Source organism: Momordica charantia (assembly GCF_013281855.1).
Source record: "Momordica charantia cultivar OHB3-1 chromosome 8 unlocalized genomic scaffold, Mcharantia_2.0 BLBB01000008.1, whole genome shotgun sequence".
NCBI lineage: Eukaryota > Viridiplantae > Streptophyta > Magnoliopsida > Cucurbitales > Cucurbitaceae > Momordica > Momordica charantia.
In genome coordinates, this window is record NW_028275166.1 from 2,929,368 (window position 1) to 2,951,274 (window position 21,907).

General features: G+C 31.9%; 3 protein-coding genes across 5 annotated transcripts; all 3 read left to right on the top strand.

Annotated features, from left to right (window-relative positions):
* The first annotated feature begins 4,207 nt into the window (after nucleotides 1-4,207).
* Nucleotides 4,208-7,839, top strand: TIFY8 (TIFY domain protein 8). 2 transcript variants are annotated; one of them, XM_088128274.1, is made up of 6 exons: nucleotides 4,208-4,723; nucleotides 5,427-5,617; nucleotides 5,703-6,160; nucleotides 6,274-6,361; nucleotides 7,205-7,439; nucleotides 7,536-7,839. In XM_088128274.1, exons 1-6 carry the CDS (start codon nucleotides 4,429-4,431, stop codon nucleotides 7,604-7,606), a joined length of 1,338 nt encoding a protein of 445 aa, XP_087984400.1. In that variant the 5' UTR covers nucleotides 4,208-4,428; the 3' UTR covers nucleotides 7,607-7,839. The 2 variants fall into 2 exon arrangements, with proteins under 2 accessions (XP_087984400.1, XP_087984401.1); XM_088128275.1 differs by having other exon boundaries at nucleotides 4,466-4,723; nucleotides 5,435-5,617.
* A 2,971-nt stretch (nucleotides 7,840-10,810) lies between these two features.
* Nucleotides 10,811-13,861, top strand: LOC111004980 (gibberellin 3-beta-dioxygenase 1). The gene is made up of 2 exons (XM_022276314.2): nucleotides 10,811-11,605; nucleotides 13,094-13,861. The coding sequence occupies exons 1-2, from the start codon at nucleotides 11,127-11,129 to the stop codon at nucleotides 13,668-13,670; spliced, it is 1,056 nt and encodes a 351-aa protein (XP_022132006.1). The 5' UTR covers nucleotides 10,811-11,126; the 3' UTR covers nucleotides 13,671-13,861.
* A 4,225-nt stretch (nucleotides 13,862-18,086) lies between these two features.
* LOC111004962 (gibberellin 3-beta-dioxygenase 1-like) lies at nucleotides 18,087-20,176 on the top strand. Of its 2 annotated transcripts, XM_022276286.2 has the most exons (3): nucleotides 18,087-18,133; nucleotides 18,469-18,932; nucleotides 19,372-20,176. In XM_022276286.2, exons 2-3 carry the CDS (start codon nucleotides 18,481-18,483, stop codon nucleotides 19,949-19,951), a joined length of 1,032 nt encoding a protein of 343 aa, XP_022131978.1. In that variant the 5' UTR covers nucleotides 18,087-18,133; nucleotides 18,469-18,480; the 3' UTR covers nucleotides 19,952-20,176. The 2 variants fall into 2 exon arrangements, with proteins under 2 accessions (XP_022131978.1, XP_022131977.1); XM_022276285.2 differs by lacking the exon at nucleotides 18,087-18,133 and having other exon boundaries at nucleotides 18,206-18,932.
* The last annotated feature ends 1,731 nt before the right edge of the window (nucleotides 20,177-21,907 follow it).

Consider the following 21,907-nt stretch of genomic DNA (forward strand, 5'->3'; position numbering starts at 1 on the left):
AAAAACAGAGTTGAGAAGATTCAACCCTTGAAGTTTTTAAGAGATATTACTAATGCCTTGACCGTCTAAATTATAGATCATCAGCAAGATGGTGTTTATGTTGACAATATTATAAATAGTGATTTGAATGTGACATCTCTAAATCTCTCCCTATCTGCTAGTCTCAAACATCTACCCTTCTCGTTCCATATTGTTTCATCATTTTTGGAATTATTTATTCCTTTTAACCCCTTTTGGATCATTTCAAAACTACCATACCTATCTTTCTAACCCTACATTTAGTATGTGATTCTTTTTTCCCTCAAATGTGGGTTTCTTTCTTCGGTTTTTAAATTTCCCATTTTTCTAGGCCAATAATATATATATTAATTTTACCTTTCTACCCTTCTGAGTTTGTAATATGATTGATAAGTAAGTACATATAGACTCGAGCATATTTCTAATTAAGACATATATCTTTGACGATAAAGTTAGATATTTAAATTACTATCCGATGTATTGTTAAACTAAAAAAAATAATAATAATAAATAAATTGTGGGAATGAAGATTTAAACTTTCAAACTTTAGGAAATGTTGTATTGATACTTTTATTGATGAGCTGCATGCATGTTTTGATATTTACTTTTGAAAGATGTTCTTGTCTTCACACTGTATTGTTTTTCTAGATGGTTCGATCTTTAAAACAAATCTTTTTCTTTTTTAGATCGCAATTTTAATATCGATGTGTAGCCACTGTTTTGTTATAAGACATTTCGTCGCTATTATTAAAGGTAAGTTTGCTTCACAAACAATTTTACAATCAAGTTTCATTGGTTTTTTTTTTCTCCTTTTTAGCATAAAAGGCAAGTGTAAAAATGTAAAAGTGTTTTTTTCTTTTTGTTTTCACAAAGTGTCCTACTAATTTAAAAATAATTTAGTTAGTATTCGTTTGAAAATTATGGACTCCATGAAACAATTATATCATTTATATTCATTTGCAATTTATCGTAATTAAAATTTTAAAGTAATTTTAGAGAGTAAACAATCTCTATAATTAGTATTGATGGATTGTATCAAAGAGTAAAGTATGTTTTGATTTTAATGTGAATGACAACAATTTTAAATGTGGTAGAGAGATTATAGTAGCTATTAGAGTAGCTTACTTTCAAATTGATCATAATATATGTTGCAAGAAAAATGAAAATGATTATAATATAAATTTGTTGGTTAAATTGATAGTTTATAACATTAAACTAGCCAAGGTGTTAATAAAATAATCACATGATATTTGGTTGGAAATAGATTTAATGAAGTTAAGAAATTATGATAACAACAGTCGTCTATAAAGTGGAAACTTTGATGGACTATATTTATGTTGAATTATTATTAATAATTTTTTTGATACAACAGGAAATTATTTATGTTGAATTATTTAAATGTTAAGGGAGAAGATTTTCTTAGCCTAGTACGACATATAACTAGGAAGTCGTGAGTTCAAATCTTTCCTCTCAAATATTGTTTTAATGATCATTGCCCAATTTATATATAAAAAGAATATGGCGACGGTTGTTAAGACACCTATTTCCGACTGAAATATTGGGTATTCAAATTCTCACCCCGTACTAAGAAGAAATAAAAAACATCTAAAAATCTATTTTATTTCAAATTGGCTAAAATTTAGAAATGAAAAAAAAAAACAAATGTTCACCAAAAAACTTAATTTATTATCTTTTATGAACAATTTTAATAAAATAAATTAATTTATCAAACAAGCATTTGTTTTTATATTCATTTTCTGATTAAATATAATAACTTTGAATATTTCATTTAGAAAAATCATTTTAGCAAAGCTATTCATTCTTATAATTTAAAAACTCAGATAAAAAAAAGGTGCAAAATACATTTTATCTCTCTCAATTAAGAAACGAGAAATAATTAAATACCCAACATAATTTCAAATTTTCTTTTTAAAAAAAAAACAAGAAGTAGACATCTTGCATAATTTCAAATTTTCCCAAAGGAAAACAAACAAATAAATAAAATAAAATAAAAAACAAAAACAAAAACATTACCAAATAAAATCTAAAATTTCACATCTATAAATCATTCTCCAAATGGAAGAAACAAAGGAAAATAATTTGATTCATGAACGTGGCAAATAACTCCAAACGTGGCTTTCAATCCTCTGATGATGATGCACAACAAATAATGCCACCAACCTTAATTTAATAATATGATGGAATTAAAGTGCTTTTTCACTTTGCATCTATGTCTTTTATTTATATTTATTTTTTCTTTTAATAATATAATTTCATGTTTACATTTTTATTAATATAAGGTTAAGATTTGGTACATTTGTCACGTCCTCCTCCAATGACAATGGACACAATCCACTTACATTTTTATTTCTCAATCTCGTACCATAGTCTAATTTATTATGTGTATTGTAATATAATTAATGCGTGTGACAATGTAAAGGTTTACCCAATTGGAATCCACCTTTTTTTTTTAATTTATAATTCTATGGTTGCTTATTTGTTCTACCCAATAAACCATTGGTTAGTGGCAAATAACCATTAATTTATTTAGGGTAATCATGTAATTCTCAAGAGAACAATGGGTGTCAATGTTACATTCGATATATGTATTTTATATATTACCTTTTTTTTTTTGGAGCTATCGCATTTGGACTGCTTCCACTTACTCGACTTCTATCTTCTTCACTTCACACATCATGGAAGGAATTTGTTCTTGTTTGAAGTCTTCGTGACTCGGAGGTTTTCTTTCCCTATAAGAATATATTTTTTTAATATATTGTTGATGTCGAAAATCAATTAGTCCACGTGTTATTTGATCGAGAACCATTGAATAAGTTAATGTGCAACAACAGACATCGACATTGGTGAGGTGTCTTGCCTAATGTCCTCCAACGGTCATGTTAGTAACCAAAAGATTGGAGGAAAAAGGTAAAACACCTTGAATAGTTAGTGACAGATTTTTCACTTAGCCATGGTCGTGGTATCCTATCTCCTTTTGTAGGTAGTGAAGTTGACCAGAGAGGATGCCTGGTGTGAGGCGTAGTGGGAACCATTTGTATACGAGCTCTGACGGGTCGTTAGAGGACATTTCTGGTGCGTGGTAGCATCCCCGTCGCCTGTCGCCTCGATCCATTGCAAATGCCTTGCACCCAAGGTGTGTCGCGTACTGGTCTATATGCCCGTGAGCGTCACTCTCTCTGTTGATCCTATATCCATAGGGATTTTCTTCCCATTGCCACATGTCGTCGTATTAAAGGAAATTGCAAACATCACACTCTTATAACTCCAATTTATAATTTAAGTAGAGTTTAATAAGGTATTTGCACGTCAACTTAAATATAGTTGAGTGGTTTTTCACTATTTTGGTTCAAAAAGAAAAAATTCTCACTGTCGATTTATGACGTGATGATATTAAATGATTTTGACGCATTTACGTGATTTGAAAAAAAAAATTCCCTCACATTCAATTATAGTTCTTATAGATATTATTGGAGTCAACTCCTTTTTTTTTTCATTTAACATTATTTATAAAAAAGGATGTTGTGAAGTGAAATAAAACATAAATACCTTAACAACAAAAATAAAAGAAATAAATACTTTTTAAATAATATTACATGGAATAAGATGAAAGTTGGAAGAAGATATTAATATTTTTAGTACACTATGTAGGTGGGTTAATGTCTTGAATATAAGACGGGTAAAATCTAAATTTACACTCTACCGTCATGATATGTTTTTAAAAAATGAACTAAACAACATATGTCAAAAATCGATTTTACCATAGTGTAATATAAAAATAGTGAAATACCTATTTATTAATTAAATATTTTTTATAATTTTTAAAAACATCCATCCACATTGATATTTTAATATTTAAAAAAAATTAAAGCTTCAACCATTTTCATTCGGTTGGCCTCAAACTTGATGCAAAATGAAGGGCAAAGTGTCCATTTTGAGAGAATATTTCATTTCTTATTATATATTTTATCTTTCAAATAAAAACACATTAAATACTGATAGAACTGCTGACATCCTCCTCGTATTCCCAATGCCCAAGAAGAACCCCAAAAATAATATAAAATAAAAATCCAAGCTTGATAATGAAAAAAAGAACAAAAAAAAAAGCCCATTAAATTTGCACAGAACACTTGCCCAACTTTTGCTTTTTATTACCACTCTCTCTCTAAAAAAAAAAGGAGCTTGATTCTCTCTGCTGTTTTTTTTTTCTCCCTCTTCCTTTTTCTCCCTTTATTATTGATTTTCTTTTTTCACAAATCTTTTAATTTATTTTTTCCCCTGAAAAATCGTGCTCCTCCCTCTCCCCCCTTTTTCTTCTCCACTCTGCTGTGTGTGTGTTTCAGAATCAGAGTGGTAATGGGGGCAATTTCAATGGAGTGGCTGTTCTAATTAATGGCGCAGCACAGTATGCTAACCAATGCCAACACCAACAGCGACTCGAACAAAGACTATGTTTGTAAGAATTCCACTGACCCACATCGAAAACTACCCGCCAATCCAATCTTCCATGATTTTTTGGGCATGAAAACCACCGATACCCCTTTGGTTTTTGCTCCCCGGATGTCGGATGTACGCCTCTCCGACCACCCTTCTCCGGCCGCCTCCGCCTCTCGTGGCCCCTCTTCTAGCGGCGGCGGCGGCGGCGGCGTCCGTGGCCCCATCTCTACTACCTCAGATCTTGCTTCTGGTCAGTCTCTTACTCTCGATTTTTTATTGCTCCCCTCCGTCTGCTTCGTTTTACAGATGGGTTTTTAGCTTTTGGCTTTGGGGTGTGAACTTTTTTTTTTACTTGAGAAAAATAAAGTGTTGGTGCTTTCCTTTTGGGGGATTTATTTTGGAAATGATTGCTGATTTACTGGTTCGATCATCATAAGGCGAGGCAGAGGCAGAGTATTATTATTATCCCATTTTGATTTTGATTTTGCTTTTTAATATCTGAAACTGTTCCTCTATTCTTTCCTCTTTCTCTCTCTCTCTATTCCCGTTTTTTTTCTCTCCTAATGATTTGGTGTTTTTTTTTTCTTCTGGGTTTGCTTCATTGAGGTCAGTGATGGAGTTAGTAGCTTTGATGTGCTGAGTGAAAGGACTTTTTTTCACTCGTTTTTGAGACTTTTTTTTCTTTCTTTTTCAAGCTATTCTATTAGTCTGATTTAGCATTTTGTGATCTTTGTTTGTGCATTTTCTCTTACATGCCTGAATGTTTGACATTGAATGAGATATTTATTGTAAACTTAACCCAAAGAACGGGCATTGACATTTAAGTTTGGAGATGGATTGACCTGGACTTTTTCCAACATTTAAAAACCTTGGTTTGAGTTTGTATGTTTTATTGACTTGGAATTGGATATATGAATGTGAAGTTTCATCCCATTTCTCATCGGTATGTGTAGACCGACAGGTAGGAAGTCATCTTGAAGGTGTTCCGTTTTACGGTTCGAGGGGCGATATCTCTACGGCAGAGATTCATAGTAGGATCATAGGGAGTAAAAGAAGCATATCGGATTCTACTTTTATGGGGTCGTATAGAGATGGAGTTCCACACATGCCTTCCGAGTCGCATCATAGCTTGCATCTGATGAAGGTTTCAATTCATGTGGCTTTTAGCTGAAAGAAAAACTACTTTAGCTGCACCCCCTATTTAGTGATATTGTTGTGTTTTAACCCAGACATTACGAAATGGAGCAGGCGGGGAGCGAAACCGAAGATCTAACGACGATGAAGTAACACTTGGGATGCAGCAGCCAATGAGGCCAAGTTCTGCATCGATTATTTTTCAACCTCATATTGGAAGTGGTAGTAGACTCGATACCGATGTTACCAAGTGGGAGAGATCGACTCTTATGAACATTGGTCCTGCTCCAACAGTACAGTACTCTCCGCGTGGGACATTCGTACCTTTCCCCCCTCAGTTACCAACAAACAGATTCAGAGATGTCAATCTTGTTCCTCCAAATATATCTCAGTCTGCTGCAGACGAGGGATCTCGAACTGGTATCAAAGGTCCTGGGATCTTGAGTTCGAGTAATCCCGGTTCTGAGAGAAACTCATCGATCCTGCTCCCGAGTTGCAGCCTGCAAAAGTCCACGACTAATGTTGTAGAGCACGAACCTTCAATTCCTTCGAGGTAAAGCCTGCATTGATAGTTAATTCTAGTTTCTTTATCACATTTCCTATCAGATAGCTTTGGAAAAAATGTAACTGTTTGTGCTACTTATTCTTGTTGACTTGTCATGGCAGTCGACGTGGTCTTGCATCTGCTAATCGGCAGATGACGATATTTTACGGCGGTCAAGCTCATGTCTTTGATGATGTTCATCCAAACAAGGTTCATGTGCTAATTATATGGTTTTGAACTCATGTTTGTATCCAAAGTGATAGTGGCAAGTACTTCATAGTAATAGCTAAACTCAATATTATCATTGGTCGCATTTCACACGATATAGAAGCTCAGTAGCTTCATAATCATAATGCATTCTCGCAGTTGCATTTTGAATGCCAAACTTATGATTTCTGATATGCCATAGTACCAAATTATGTCAACTGTAAGCTTCTGGGTTGGTTTAACTTGGTAGGAAAAGATCGACTGTTGTTTGTACAGTTCCCTTGAAACTTGTCTCGTGCATGTTACCTCGGCACCGATAATTTGTCATGTGGCTCACCGCTAATGGTGTGCCACGGAATCTTGGGATGCCTTGCCACATTCCTTTATATTAATCCAGTTAGAGTTTTCACTCATTTGAAAACTCTTGTTGCTTGATTTTCTGTAGCTTGATTTCAAGCAGTATCTTAAGCCGAAAACTGCAATGCCATGCAACAACATCTTCTTTTCGATGTTTTTTTTCTCGACAAAACCTGTGCAATTCCTGCAAACTGCTTGAAAACTCCATAGATCCCATACGTTTGAAGGATAGCGCGTTATCATGAATGAGAAAGAAAATATTGGCCCGGGATCGAGAACTGATATTGGATGTTACTTATCTGCGAATATCTTTTTCCCTTTTATATGACTTGTCTGATTCTTGACAGATTGACAGATAGCATGAATCTTTTTACATCTGCTGCTAAGAATAATAAGTTTATCAGGATTATGTTTATAATTGAGATGAATGTCATATTTTAGATGATGTGATCTTTGAAACTATATTACAAACTATTCATTGCATTTCAGGCAGATGTCATAATGGCCTTAGCTGGATCGAACGGCGGGTCGTGGTCGACTAGCTATGCAACAAAGCCATCTGCTAGGCCAGTTAACGAGAACCAGATTCCAGGCGGAGAACTCGATATCGGTATGACAAGTAATACTACCTCGCCATTCGCAAAAGAAGCTCGTGGGAAGCTCTGTGTTGCTGGGAGTTCCGCTCCTGTAGCTGGCTCTGTCGAGAGAGTCTCAACATTAGCAGGTGGGTGCATCCATCCTAAACGAGATGGAAACCGACTTATTTCGGTAAATCGAACTGTTGTATGACGTATTTTTGTTCTTGTGGCCAAATAAACAGGAGGAGCTCCTCATGGTAGAGACCAAGTTCAGGGAGGAGATTCCAGTATGGAGAAGAAGAGAGAGCTGTAAGATTAGTTCCTCAACTCAAAACAAATGCAGCGGATGTTTTAAGGAATTGTCGTGGCGCCCGCCCTCGTTTCGGTACTATTTAGCTTCGATTTTTATTGTATTTTCTTACCTTTTGATCTTGGGGGGGTTGCAATTTTCTTGTTGATGGGAATGTGGAGAGATTATGGATGGGATTCCAGATTATATGAATGGTTTAGCTTGATGAGCAATGGAAATTAATCCCCTTCTCTTTATATGGAACTTGCTATTGGATAAAATGTTCTAATTAGCTTATATAACTAATTATAGTGTGATTATTTCCATTAGTTTTCTAGTAATGAATTAAGGGGCGTAACTCGGGTTAGTCTTCCTATAACATACGGTTAAGAAGTCGAAGTCGAGTATGTGTTTTATTTGTGGGTTTGCTCATAGTGGTTAAGTTAGTCGAATAAATATATCTTAGTGGTTAAGTTATCTGGTTCATTTCCTAGAAATTGGAAGTTCAATGATCTATTTCCACGTTTATTGTACTCAATTTTTTCTCATCTTTAATTAGTAATTTTAAAAAATATTTAAAATTAATATCTCAGGAACATTAACTAATAATTTGTTCAGGAAGGGAACTTCATTAATAATTGGTGATCTTTGTTCTCTCGAGAAAAACTACTGTCATTTACTTATCACCATTAAATTTTTGATAAATAAAAGAACCATTAAATTTTTGATAAATAAAAGAAAGGCTGAAAAAGCGATATATTTTATATTTTTCGTCAAATTTTTAGCATAAAAATGAGTGTCGACGGCGTGCATATAAGTATTGTTCTATTTTCCAAATCTACCGTATAATTAGGGACATGGAATGTAATTTCCCTTTGAATTACTAGACTGGATTTGCTTGGACACAAGAGTCTATCCTATGGGCTGGAAATGACTGGGCCGTTCCTGACTATGTGGACTCCAGCCCAGTTTTCTGTAGGCTTTTCTGATCAGCCAGCCCAAAAACAAAATGGGCTTTATAGCCCAGGTTGCGGTTTGGCTTAGGGAAATTTGAATGAAATATATGTACTTTTATTTAAATATTATATATATTTTTTGAAATGTTTTAAAAATATAATTATACATATAGCAAATATAACATTTTTAAAAGTTATATTAATCTTGATTACTTTTGGTATTGATAATCAAAATGTTTTTATTTTATTTTATATGGTAGTCAATTGATTTATATACATCAATGATTGACTAAGACATTATATATTTTTCAAAAAAGTAAAAAAAATAAGACTTAGATATGGATTGACTAAATTGTTGGATCTTCTCTTCTTGTTCAATACCTACAAAAAATCTTAAAAGTGGGAGTAGCTATTTTATTACAAACATTATAAAAATACCCAAGTCATATTATCCTAGTGGAGTTCACAGTAATTCATTTCTTTTCAAAATTTGATAAATCAAGAATATCTGAATCAATCATAGTCCAAATCATGATCGACCCCTAATAATTTAGTGCATCTCCACAATGGTATGATATTGTCCGCTTTGGACATAGCGTTATGTCTTTAACCTTTCGTTTGTAATAATTTAGTGCATGTACTGTTAAATCGATAATAGTTTAGTCCCTCAACTTTAGTATATACAATTTATAGTCTCCGTAGTTTAAAATTTGTACCAATTTAGTTTCTATCATAAAAAATGTCATTAAAATTAAGTGTTAATTTTTATTAGGTAACAATTTAGTTTTTGTAATTTATAAACACACTTTGTTCCTCGTAAGTTTGTTGATCATATGAAGGAATCCATTAAATCTTAACAATATTTTTTAACGATAGATGCTAAATCGTTACAAACTTTAAACTACATAAACTAAATTGTTATATACTAAAGTTCAAGGAATGAATTATTACAAATTTGAAAAAGAAAAGTCATTATTGATAATCCAAGAACATACATATTGATAGATATAATTACTAATCATAATTATACTAAACAATAAAACACTCGGGAAAGACCATATACGTTGAAGAAGTAGAAGTCCCACTCCTAACAGACAAAAATTGGAAGTGAGATGAAAGGTATGACGACCCATGAATATTGATACATATATTCCATAAAAAAGTATATTTAATTCCTAATTAACTTTTCTAATTCACCCGCTCTTATCTCTTTTCAAAAGGATAAAATGTTATTACAATTAAATGATAAAGAGGAAACAAAAGTATCTTCTAACCCAAAAAAACATCTAAAAGAATATATCCCAAAACCACACACATATATAAACTTTCAAGAGAAAATATAAGATGATCAAGTACTGTTGATAGTTGGGTGATATTCTCCATTACAAAATAGACAAAAAAATAATAGATATGGTAATAATGGGATTCATTGACTTTTGGCAATGGCATACATCCCATGAGTCTACCATTTGATTGGTCCTAAGAGGGAAAAAAATTAAAAAAAAAAAATTCCTACATTTTTTGGACTCATTTCCAATGGCTAAGAGACAAAAAATTTAACGTACTAGAGTCAACTTTGAATGCCCACCAACAAAATTGTATCTCCCTAATTTAATTTCTATCCAAAAATTTCCTCATCTCTCATTTTCTATTTTGCTGTTCATCTACACCCATTTCTCCAGACATATCTTTGCATTTGATTGTGGGTGTCATTCTCTCCGACCCTTTTTAGTAGCATCCGACATCTCGGTATGCCTGTCCATTATTCATTGTCACCCTTAATCGAGCATATTCACTTGCTAAGATTATCTTATATAAAATAGATGGAAAAATTTAAGCTGTTTAATCTATTTAGTATATTGTCAATATATACCTCATTGAATTAAATGGAATTTTATTGGGTATACTATTAAAAATCTTTTTCGTTGATTTGTTAATGTGTCTCAAAGTTTCAAATTCGAAATTTGTACAATGGTTAATATTTAGTAATGAAGTTGGTTCCTACTTTCCACTAAATAAACCACATGGTTTTCCATTTCTTAATACCATGTGGGAGAAAAGAAAAAAAGGAAAAGAAAAATCCCACATTTTCAAATAATTATATGAAAAACACGAGGGTTGAGTAGTTTAATATGAAATTGAACTAAAAAAGTTTTTCCATTTTTTTTTCTTTTTGGCTTTTGCATTTTCAAATGATATGACTATTCTTCCATCCAAATATCTCCAATTAATTTAAATAAAAATAAATAAATAAATGTCATTTTCTTTGCTTGTGGACAAAATGTGCACAGAAACAAGCCCTTTGTTCATTCATGATTAAAAGAAAAGAAAATTTTGTTTGGTATTTCTGAGTCATTGCATTGAAATTGCCACACCACAACCCCCATTTGTTTGCCTTTAATTTGTTTGCTTCTGTGTTTTGTCCCTTTCTTCAGCCTCATATCCAATTTCTCCATTAAAACAGACACCACTTTGTCCAAAATTTGCCACCATTTTTAACCTAATCTTCATCTCCTTTTCTGTCTCTCAAAATTAAAAACTTTTTAAAAACCCCCTTACATTTCTTTCTGCCTTCCAAAACAAATACAATGACCACTCTCTCTGAAACCTATCGAGACCACCCTCTGCATCTCCAGCACATCGTCCCTCTCGACTTCGCTTCGTTTCGGGCCGTCCCTGACTCCCATGAATGGCCTCGGTCGGCCTCTTCTTCTCATGGGCTTCGTACGAATGGAGATGTTTCGATTCCCACCATCGATCTAGCAGACCCCGATGCAGGTGTGTTGATTGGCAATGCGTGCGAGACCTGGGGAGTGTTCCACTTGACGAACCATGGCGTGCCGATGAGCCTGATGGAGAGAGCCGAGGGCGAGGCGGGGCGGCTGTTCAATCTCCCGATGAGACGGAAGCTGAAGGCGCTGCGGGCTCCGGACGGCGCAGCCGGGTATGGGTTGCCTAGAATAACGCCGTTCTTCTCTAAGTATATGTGGCATGAGGGATTTACTATTATGGGGCCTCCGGTTGACCATGCTTCACAACTTTGGCCTTCAAACTACAAACCATTCTGGTAATTCTCTCCATGCATTTTCATACACGTAAATTCTTCTATTTTTTTTTCTTTTTTTTGTGGCTTTGTTTTTATTGTGCTTTTATAGCAAACTTATACATATACATATGAGCAACTTTTCACATCGATGAGATAAAAAAGGAAAAAAAAAGTAGTACCAAAAAAAGCAAAAAAAAAAAGTACCTTTTGGTCATGAGTTTATTGAGTCATAGGTTTGTTTGGCTCTCGTGAGCTTTCATAAATAATAATAATAAAATTTAAATGGTACATCGACAGATCATCTGGTAATTAAAAGATGATCGAGCTTTAAAATAGGAATCGATCTATTATTCTTTTTTCCTAATAATAAATAAAAGTCATTTTCGACACATTCTGAGTATGAATTGATTCATACGATTGAACAAACTTGTGGAAACAGTTAGGTCATTGGATCGATAGGGTTATTGGGTGTCTATTATACTGTGATAGAGTTTTATATCGTAGTATCGATATGAGAATGAACACTATGATATTAGATTCTATCTCGTTAATTATACTTGAAATCAAGATTGCGATGATCATAATGTGATCATATTACCAATTGGTCTTGGTGTAGTGCGATGAGAGGATTAATAATGTGATTTCAAATCCTACCGTGGTGTTATCAGGAAAAAAAAATTATTGTGTAACGCAATCAGATTGAAGAACATCGCAACGTTGTTTTAAGATAACGATGTTTATCTGTTCGATGGCGTTACACAATGACATCTTATTAACTTAGATTTGCATATATGTTAGAAGAGGTACTTTATTTAAATCTATTTCTAAAATTAAGGAGCAAAAATGTATGGTTTTAAAACGTAGAGAGAATACATAAATCTATAGCTGAATAGATTATTGAGGGATAAAAAAAATATATACTTTTTAAAAAAATATTGATGAGATCAACTTGTTTATTAAAAATATATAAACAAACTAATAAAGAGTGATTACATAGGAAGGAGGTAGAAAGCAGACTTTCAAATTAAGTTACGTACGCTTTAAAACATTTTGGATTAAATTATAAATTTAGTTTATAAATTTTGAGTGTTGTGGTTAGTTAGTCTATAAAATTTGTTTTTTTTTATCATATTCTTAAATTTTATATTATATTTAAATGTACTGATCTTTTAACACGACATAAACATATCAATTTTTATTTTTATTTTTCGCTAATATGTTTGGTTAATTTGGTTTTAATTTCTTTCTAAAAAAAGTTCGGTTTTTATTTTATTTTTGTAAATTTTAATATTTCAGTACAATTTTTTTTTTAAAATCTCCAACCAACCCACTTGAACCTTGCAACAACATTGAAGTGTAATTATAAGTAAAAATAATAAGATTATATTTTCCCTTTATATTAAACTGTGTTTCTCCCTTAATCATTAATTAATACACGTAAGCACCTAATTAACTAATCGTTAATTAAAAACAAATTAATTTACATTAATTAATCTTCTTTGTTTTTAGCGATGTCATGGAAGAATATCAGACAAAAATGAAGGCCTTATCGGAGCGAATTATAAATCTAATCTTCAACTTCCTGAAAATTCACGACGCCGGAACCATGACGTGGCTCCATTCCGCCGGCGCCGGCGAATCCTCCGCCAGCAGCACCGCCCTGCAACTGAACTGCTACCCGCCGTGCCCCGACCCGACCCGAGTCATGGGCCTGGCCCCGCACACCGACACGTTCCTGTTGACGATCCTCCACCAGAACCGCACGTGCGGCCTCCAGATCTTCAAGGACGGCGTCGGCTGGGTACCGGTGGCGCCGGTCGCCGGTGCACTCGTGGTCAACGTCGGCGACCTCTTCCACATCCTGTCCAACGGGATGTTCCCGAATGTTCTCCACCGGGTCGTCGTCGACCCGACCCGCCGCCGGTTGTCTCTGGCGTATTTCTACGGGCCGCCGCCGGAATTCTGTGTTTTTCCGTACTGTAAATCGTTGAAGGATCCGCCGCAGTACCGGCCGGTGGTGGTGAAGGACTACGTCCGGTTGAAGGCCAAGAATCTCGACAATGCGCTCTCTATGATCAAAATATGAATTAGGTTTAAAATTTGAGTTTAAATTTTATTATTGTAATAGTAATAATAATTTGATCATATATATTTTGTTTGTATACATAGAAGGTTTTTTTTTTTCGAGTTCTTGAATCTGTTATTTTCTTTTTTAGTTTCACAAATGTTGTAACGTCCAAATATATAAAATGGTGGCTGTTGTAATTTTCTTTTTTATTTTTAGTTTTGATCGTGTGTCTTAACAAGTTGAGTTCTATGCTTCAAGTTAGCCAATTCACAATCTTTTTAGTTGAAAATAAATATTTTAACCGATTGAGTTATGGTCCTTGTTGGCCACCTTAATTTTTTTATTAAAAATATTAGATATATTATAAATTTAATTTTGGATTTTAGCAATCATGTTTTATTTAGTTTTTCAAAACCTTGAATTTGAATTCAAGTCTCGATTTTGGTTCTAACAAAGTCCGCACAATAATTAATATTGTTGACTTAAAATATCATAATAGTGACATGATACACATTATTTAACTTTCACGATCTATTAATCGAAGATAGGTGTTTAAATTAGTTTAACTATCGCTTAAATTGATATTAAAATCAAAAGTTTAGGCATACCTAATTGATTTTTTTTCTTTTTAAGTTCAAAGGAGTCGATTGACCCTATAGATAGTGCAATAGAAATTTTTAATTACATTTGCTATATAACAACGAATGAGGTGGATATATTTTTTATTAAGTGCGTAGGATATTTCCAACTCAATTAATAAAAAGCATTTTGATTTTCAATATCTATTACATTATTATTTTGTCAATAAATTTTAATATTTTGTGATAATTAAAATGATTTAAAAGATAAAAAAAATATATAAAAGGTTAAATTTGATTTTTACTTTTAAAATTAATAATTATGATTTTTTTCGTTTAAGATATAGTATTACAAATTTGAGAGCAAGGATTTAAAATTGCAAAGGGAGTACCTAATATCTTAATTAACTGTTTTTTTAGCAGAACATATCTTAATTAACTGTTGTAATATATTAAAATTAATTCTTAATTAATTATCTACTTGAACCTAACTTATAAGGTTAACACACCTATATTTGACTAAAAGTCTATGGGATCAAGTCCTCATCCTCTCTACTCTTCTTAATTATAATGGCCATGTGTGTGTTGGGAATATATATATATATATATATATATATATATATATATGTGCGCAATTATTAAAATCTTTGACAATAATAATAGGAGATCCTAAATTGACCACTAAATTAATGAATTAAATAATGTTAGTGTTTAAGAGAGCGTGACAAATGTAACAAGTTCCACACAAATAATTAACTATCATTAATGTTGTCACCATAATGGTACCCTCCCATATATATAAAATAATAATTATCTCTCTCTCACCCATTTTGTCTTATTCTTCATCAGCATTTAGCATAGTTTTTTAATTTTTTTTTTCTCTTTCTTTCACTATTATTATTTTAAAATATATCTTTGTATTTTTACTAATGTTTTTTTTAGGTCTCCATTTTTTAATTTTTTTAACCAGAATTTTTCATTAGTGGGTTTTATATTCCATTTTTGGAGAAAAGGAAAGTTTATGCTATAATGAATTTGAATTTTCTGTCATTGTTCTACCATTTAAGTTGATGACCAATAAAAGATAAGAGAGATATTTAAATAATTAAGTTAGATCGAAAAGTCATCTAGAGAAAATCGTATTTGGAATCCTTCTTCCTATATTTTATTTGTAAAAAGGAAAAGAGTAGAATTTTAGTTTAGATTTAAATTTGAAAGAGAAATATGAAGAATAAAATAATGAATGAGGAAAAAATAATTTTGATTTAAGGGCCAATATTTGAGAACATAAGCAAAAATTGGTAGTGTTTTATATTGTCCATCTTCTAGAAGGCAAATAATACTATAAAAGTTTTAATAATTTTTTTTACGGAGGTTTTAATAAAATTATAAGAAGTTAAAAGATGCATATTTTTCTTATTGTTTCATAAAAGAATATGATAAATGTTTTAATTTTCTTTCGTGTTTGTGATCATTGGATATATACTCAGAATTTAATCCAAAAGGATGTAAACTGTAATATATGTTCCCTATTTTTTAAAATACATTCAAAATTAGCATAGTACTATTTCTATTTTCTATCATTTTGGTTCAAAAATCTACAGAACTTGGTTAGAATCATGGTATTAAATATTTGTCACACGTTGACATTTTCATCGACATTTCCATATATATTTATAGATTTAACATTGACATGATGGGTAAATCAAAACATTTCTATCATATTACAAAAAAATCGACAAAATGTGAAAAATATCAACAAAATATCACTAATATATACATAATATTAATATTAATTATTTTTTAACTAATTTAGAAATAGAAAAATGTTTATTTGTTAGTTTAAATTTTGTTTACCATTTTTTTAATTTATATAACTTTTATAAGAATATCCATCGATGTCGACATTTTATCGATATTTTCGCGAAATTGAGACCTAACCATTTTTATCGACATCGACATTTAAAATCTTGGTTAGGATATATATCATCTACCAAAAAATCGAAAGTTTGAATCTTGACCCACGTATAAGTTGAGTAGAATAAAAAATATCGGACGAATATTTGAATCTTCAGTTAACTCAGATTCAAGTTGGTAGCTTCAATTATAGTATAATAAATTATATACCATAAGAATTATTTTAAATAGCAATAAACTTTTGTTTAGAAAGTGATAAATATATATGTTGTCGTTGTGTGTGTGTTTAAGGAGAGAGATCAGTGGTATTCCATATTTGATGGCCTTTATGGATCATAAATGAAAATGAAAATTTTAATAATATTTTATATAATAGTATATTGCTTATTTCTTCGAATTTAAAAATATATCATCGAAACATATTCCATGGCTACTTTTGATTAAATATTTTAGAACTTTTAATTTATTCCACATTTATCACAAAATCCCTTTTTTCTTAACAAATAATTCTCTAATATTTTTAAAATTTGTCTCTGAATAACCATCTAGTCTGATCTTTGCCATTAAAACGCATCATCCGAAAATCACAATTAATATATAACTATAAACCACAAATTAATATCCATGAAAAGTTGCCGACTTAGATTTAGTTCGCGATTAAGAGACATTGCTTATTCTCTAAATGACGGAAGTTCAATCCTCCATCCTCTCACCTACCCGTCCAAAGACGTAGAAAAACCACATGCGAGCGGACTCGAGCCCCTCCTGAACTTTTTGAAATAAGAATATATGTATATACAAATTCAGAATAATTTTCAAAATCTCTTTAGCACACAGTAGTTATAGGCGCTAGCCCCATGTCTGCGTGAACGTACATACATATAAACTAGATTATAATACAAGTTTGAATGCTATTTTGGAACGTTGTTTTAGTTGTATTTTTTAAATGTTTATTTTGATCTTATACTTTCAATTTTTATCTATATTTAGTCTTTATATACTTTCAAAATGTCTATGTGGATCCTTGTACTCTTGAAAAGTTACCATTCTTTGTCTTTATTTGTAAAATTATAACACAAATTTAATACACAATGAAGATCTTCTAATACAGCTTTATAACTGCATTTCAAAAAATTTATGTGAGTGAAGTGTCTAGCTAAAATTGTGATTGAAAGATCCAAATGAGATTAAAATTAGTAACATTCCCTTTTTTTTCCAATTTGTTTTAAGAAATCTTAGCATTTTGCAACTAACTATGTTTCTTGTTTCTTCTGGGAACATTCTCAAAATTCTATAGAAATTTTAAAAAGATTGTTTTATTCATACTTGAATTTATGGATGTTGCGACCATACAATTCATTTTTCTTTATTAGAAATGAACAAACATAAACAAGAAACATGAACGTTATCAAACGAACCATTAATGATCAAAAAAACATTTTGAAAATAAAGAAACTAAAAATGAACAAAATTAAGAACACCATGATCTAATAAACCAAAGCCAAGAAAAGTAGACGGACTAAAATAATATTTCAACCTCTAATATAAGACAACCTCCCATACATACATAATCACAATACAAAAAATCTAATCCCATCTTAAGAAGAATACAATAAAAATGACACCAAAAACAAATCCAACCCCAAGAGGAAATGTGATGTACAAAAAATACCTAAACTTTCCCAAAACAGCCCCCCATTCTTAATTATCAAATTTCCTTCTTATTATGCACTAAAAATTAATCTCCTCTAGATCTCTCCTAGTTTGTAATTCCCATACATGCACTGTTTCTTAGCAAAAAAAAGCAATCCTTCCATTTATAAATAAAAAGCAATCCTTCCATTTATGGTGGGCTGCCATAATTAGCTCCTCCATTGCTAATTCTTTTATCACTTTATAAACTCATCTTAACATTAATTTTCAAAACAGAAGAAAAGGAGGAAAAAAGAAGAAGCTACCAATTTTCATCTCTACAAATCAAAAACTGTTAGTATTTCTCAGTCATTGAAATTTCAGTGATGACTTTCTGAAATATTATCTCCTTTTTCATGTGTTGTATCTTTCAAACGTTGCTATCTATTCTCGTTCATCTTGAATAGGGGTGAAGCTAGAAATTTTCATAAAAAGGCGAAATTTTGTATTATGTTATAACTTTGAAGAGAAGAATTTAAAATCTTAACTTGTTATATAATTCTTTTTTTAATATAAGATGAATCGAGGCCATTTCTCATGTTTCGTTTTTTGTTTTTTGTTTTTCTTGGGGTTAAATTTGTTCGAGGAAGTTTATTAGTTCCATATTAGTTGTCTCAAAATTTATGCAGCTAGCTAGCTCAATGGCAGATCAAGAGCTTCCTCCCCCAAGCCATGTTGTTCCTCTAGACTTCGACTCGGTTGAAACCGTCCCTGAATCTCACTCGTGGCCAGACTCGAATGGGTTATCGTCGACAGACGAAAAGGTTACGATCCCTTTGATTGATCTTGTCGATGATAACGCATCGGAGCTCATAGGGAGGGCCTGCGAGCAATGGGGAATGTTCCAGTTGACTAACCATGGCGTGCCCGAAACCCTAATAGCGGAAGCTGAGAAAGAGGCTCGACGCCTTTTCGATCTTCCGACGAGACAAAAGATGATGGCGTTATACTCCTCTGACAGCGTCACCGGCTACGGCATGGCCGTAATATCGAAGTATTATCAGAAGTATATGTGGCATGAAGGATTCACCATCTTGGGTTCTCCGGTTGATGATGCCAAGAAGCTTTGGCCATCTGAATACAAACATTTTTGGTAAATCCATGGAAGTAGGGAAATTAGGGTTTATCGCACCATATATATGCGATCAAAATTATTCTTAAATTTTCATCAAATTTGATTTTGATTTGGTTTTTATAGTTTTGAAAGTTTCATTATAATCCTTATGTTTTCATTAAATATATCTTCTTTTTCGGACACGTAGCGAAAAATAATAGATTCAAAAGAGATTAGGGGTTTTTTTAAATGTGTTTTAACCCAATCCAATATTTTCTCTTTAATTGGAAATCTGCCCCATTTTTCCAATTTTCTAAGGAGATTTAATTAAACTATCTGGGACTATATAATAAAACATTTCAAACTATTAACCCAATTGAAAACCAATCACAAGAACTCAAAAGCAACAATTTGATTTTAGAAATTAAATAAGGAAAATTTTCTACTTAATCATTGTTTGTTACTTTCTTGCTTATAGTGATGTAATGGAAGAGTATCAAATTCAAATGAGGGCTTTAGCGGACAAGATAATAAGGTTGGTGTTCAAGTTTCTTGACATCTCTGAACAAGTGATCGAGAAGCTATCCCCGTCAAGCAATGACGTCGGCCAGCTCTACACTGCCCTCCGCCTGAACTCATATCCACCGTGCCCCGACCCGAGCCAAGTCATGGGCCTCGCCGCCCACACCGACACCTCCCTCTTCACCATTCTTCACCAGGCTCGCATCGACGGCCTCCAGGTCTTCAAAGACGAAGTCGGTTGGATTCCGCTCTCTCCGATGAGCGGAACCCTCGTCGTGAACATCGGGGACCTCCTGCACATTCTATCAAACGGGCGGTTTCGGAGCATTCTTCACCGGGTGGTGATTCAAGGGAAGGAGCATAGGTTGTCAATGGCATATTTCTATTATCCACCAAATGAATTATACATTTCTCCTCATTGTAACCCATTGAGTGAATCTCCACAGACTCCTCTCTATCGCTGCGTGAAAGTGAGAGAATATTTCAGCATGAAGGCTAAGAACATGGGGAGGGGACTTTCTACCATCAAAATCTGATCTTTCAAACCCTAATTTTCAAATAATTACTTAAATATTTTGATGGGTTTTACTTTTTTTTAAAGTACAATATGTGGGGTTGAGAATCTGAACTCTCAATCTCATGGTTGAATACATATGTTTTAATCTACTGGACCGCTCTAATTGATTTTAGTGGGTTTTACTTAATGTATGATTGTTATATTTTGTCTGATCACAGAGTTAAAAGCTTGGGAAATAAAATAGTTCGACTAAATATATATGGGTTTGTGAATATATCTTCGTCATTTTGAGTGATTTGAAAAGTTAAAAGAAATATGTGGAGGTGGTCAAATTATTAATTAGGATATGAGGCCAACTTAGAAATTATGTTTTATTGTTCTCAGATTCACTTAATTATCATATGGATAAGTGGATATGCGTAGGTTTCACACATTTATTTTTGAAAACTGTTTTTCGATTCAGAACCATTTTTATGTTTTTAGTGTTTTGAGATTTTGAATTTGAAATTTTAAGATGCAATTACATTAAAAATATATAAAAACTTTGATAAATATATTATTTTATGTTATAAATTTAGTTTATTTTTGTTAAAATTAAAACATGTAAAATATAATATATTATAAATTATATAACGTTGTAAAATAATAATTATACAAAATTCATAACAAAAATGTTGATAAATTAATTAATATTATTATAGAGTAAGCTGAATATTTAGTTAGTAACTACAACTAGTTTACAAATATATTGCTAAATACGTGTTGAACACTTTTTTAAATTGGGATTCAATTACGTCAAATATGCTACCAAATACATATATATCTAAAACCACTAAAAACAAATAATAAAATCCTATTTTTCATTGAATCATTTGTTTTCAAATTTATATTTTCCGTTAATAGATCCTAAATTTTAAATGTGGTGTATAATTAATATCTTAACTTTAAAAATATGAACTTTCAATCTCTTGTCTAATATGTCCAAAAAGAAAAATTAAGGAATGACCAATTATACACAAACTAGAAAAGTCACTATTTATTGATACAAATTAAGGAACCTATTATTAGCACAAAATTGAGAGTGAATCGACCTACTACTTGACATTTTTTAAATTTTCAAAATCTATTAAACACAATATAAAAAATATTTGAGACCTGAAATTAGACATTTTATAAAGTTCATGGATATATTAGACATATAACCATAATAAAATTCAAAGACAAAACTTATAATTTAACCAATATGTTTATAGATATATATTAGACTGCATAGAGGAGGTAAAAATTCTAAAAAAATTTATAGAGGAAACGAGTTCAAGCTTTGGTGGTCATCTACCTAAGATCTAACATCCTAGCTATGAGTTTTCTTAACAATAACTAAATATAGTAAGATTAAATTTAATGTCCCGTGAGATTAATCAGTGTACATGCAAAAAACTGACTCGGGAAAAATAAAAAGTTGTAGGTGTGGATGAGTGAGTGCATTAATTGAAAATTGTAAGAGATGAGAGGAATCTCTGTATAATATATGTCCAAAGGAAATCACTCAATGTCTGACCAATGAGGATTTTCTTCAACAATATTTGTCTATTCTCTGTCCAATTATTTGCATTTTTCAAACACTATATTCATGAGAGAGTACAATTTTTTGAAGAAATAAAAAAAGTGTTCATCTCAGATTCTCTTACTCAACTAAAATGTCTGCAAATTGATTCTCTCTATTCATTCAGTCAAAATTTCTTGCATATGGATAGGAATCGAGAAAGACATTGTACACACGTCCAAAGCAACATCCACGACAATCATCATTAGTTTATGCAGCGTTTTCTACCAATAGAATTGACAAAGATTTAGGGTGTGTTCGAGAGTGATAGTAGAATGAGTAAATTTGAAAAAAAAAAAGATTAAGTATAATTGATTTTTCAAAATCAGCATCCAAGTCATACCTTAAAAAGCAATTTTGACTAAAATTATT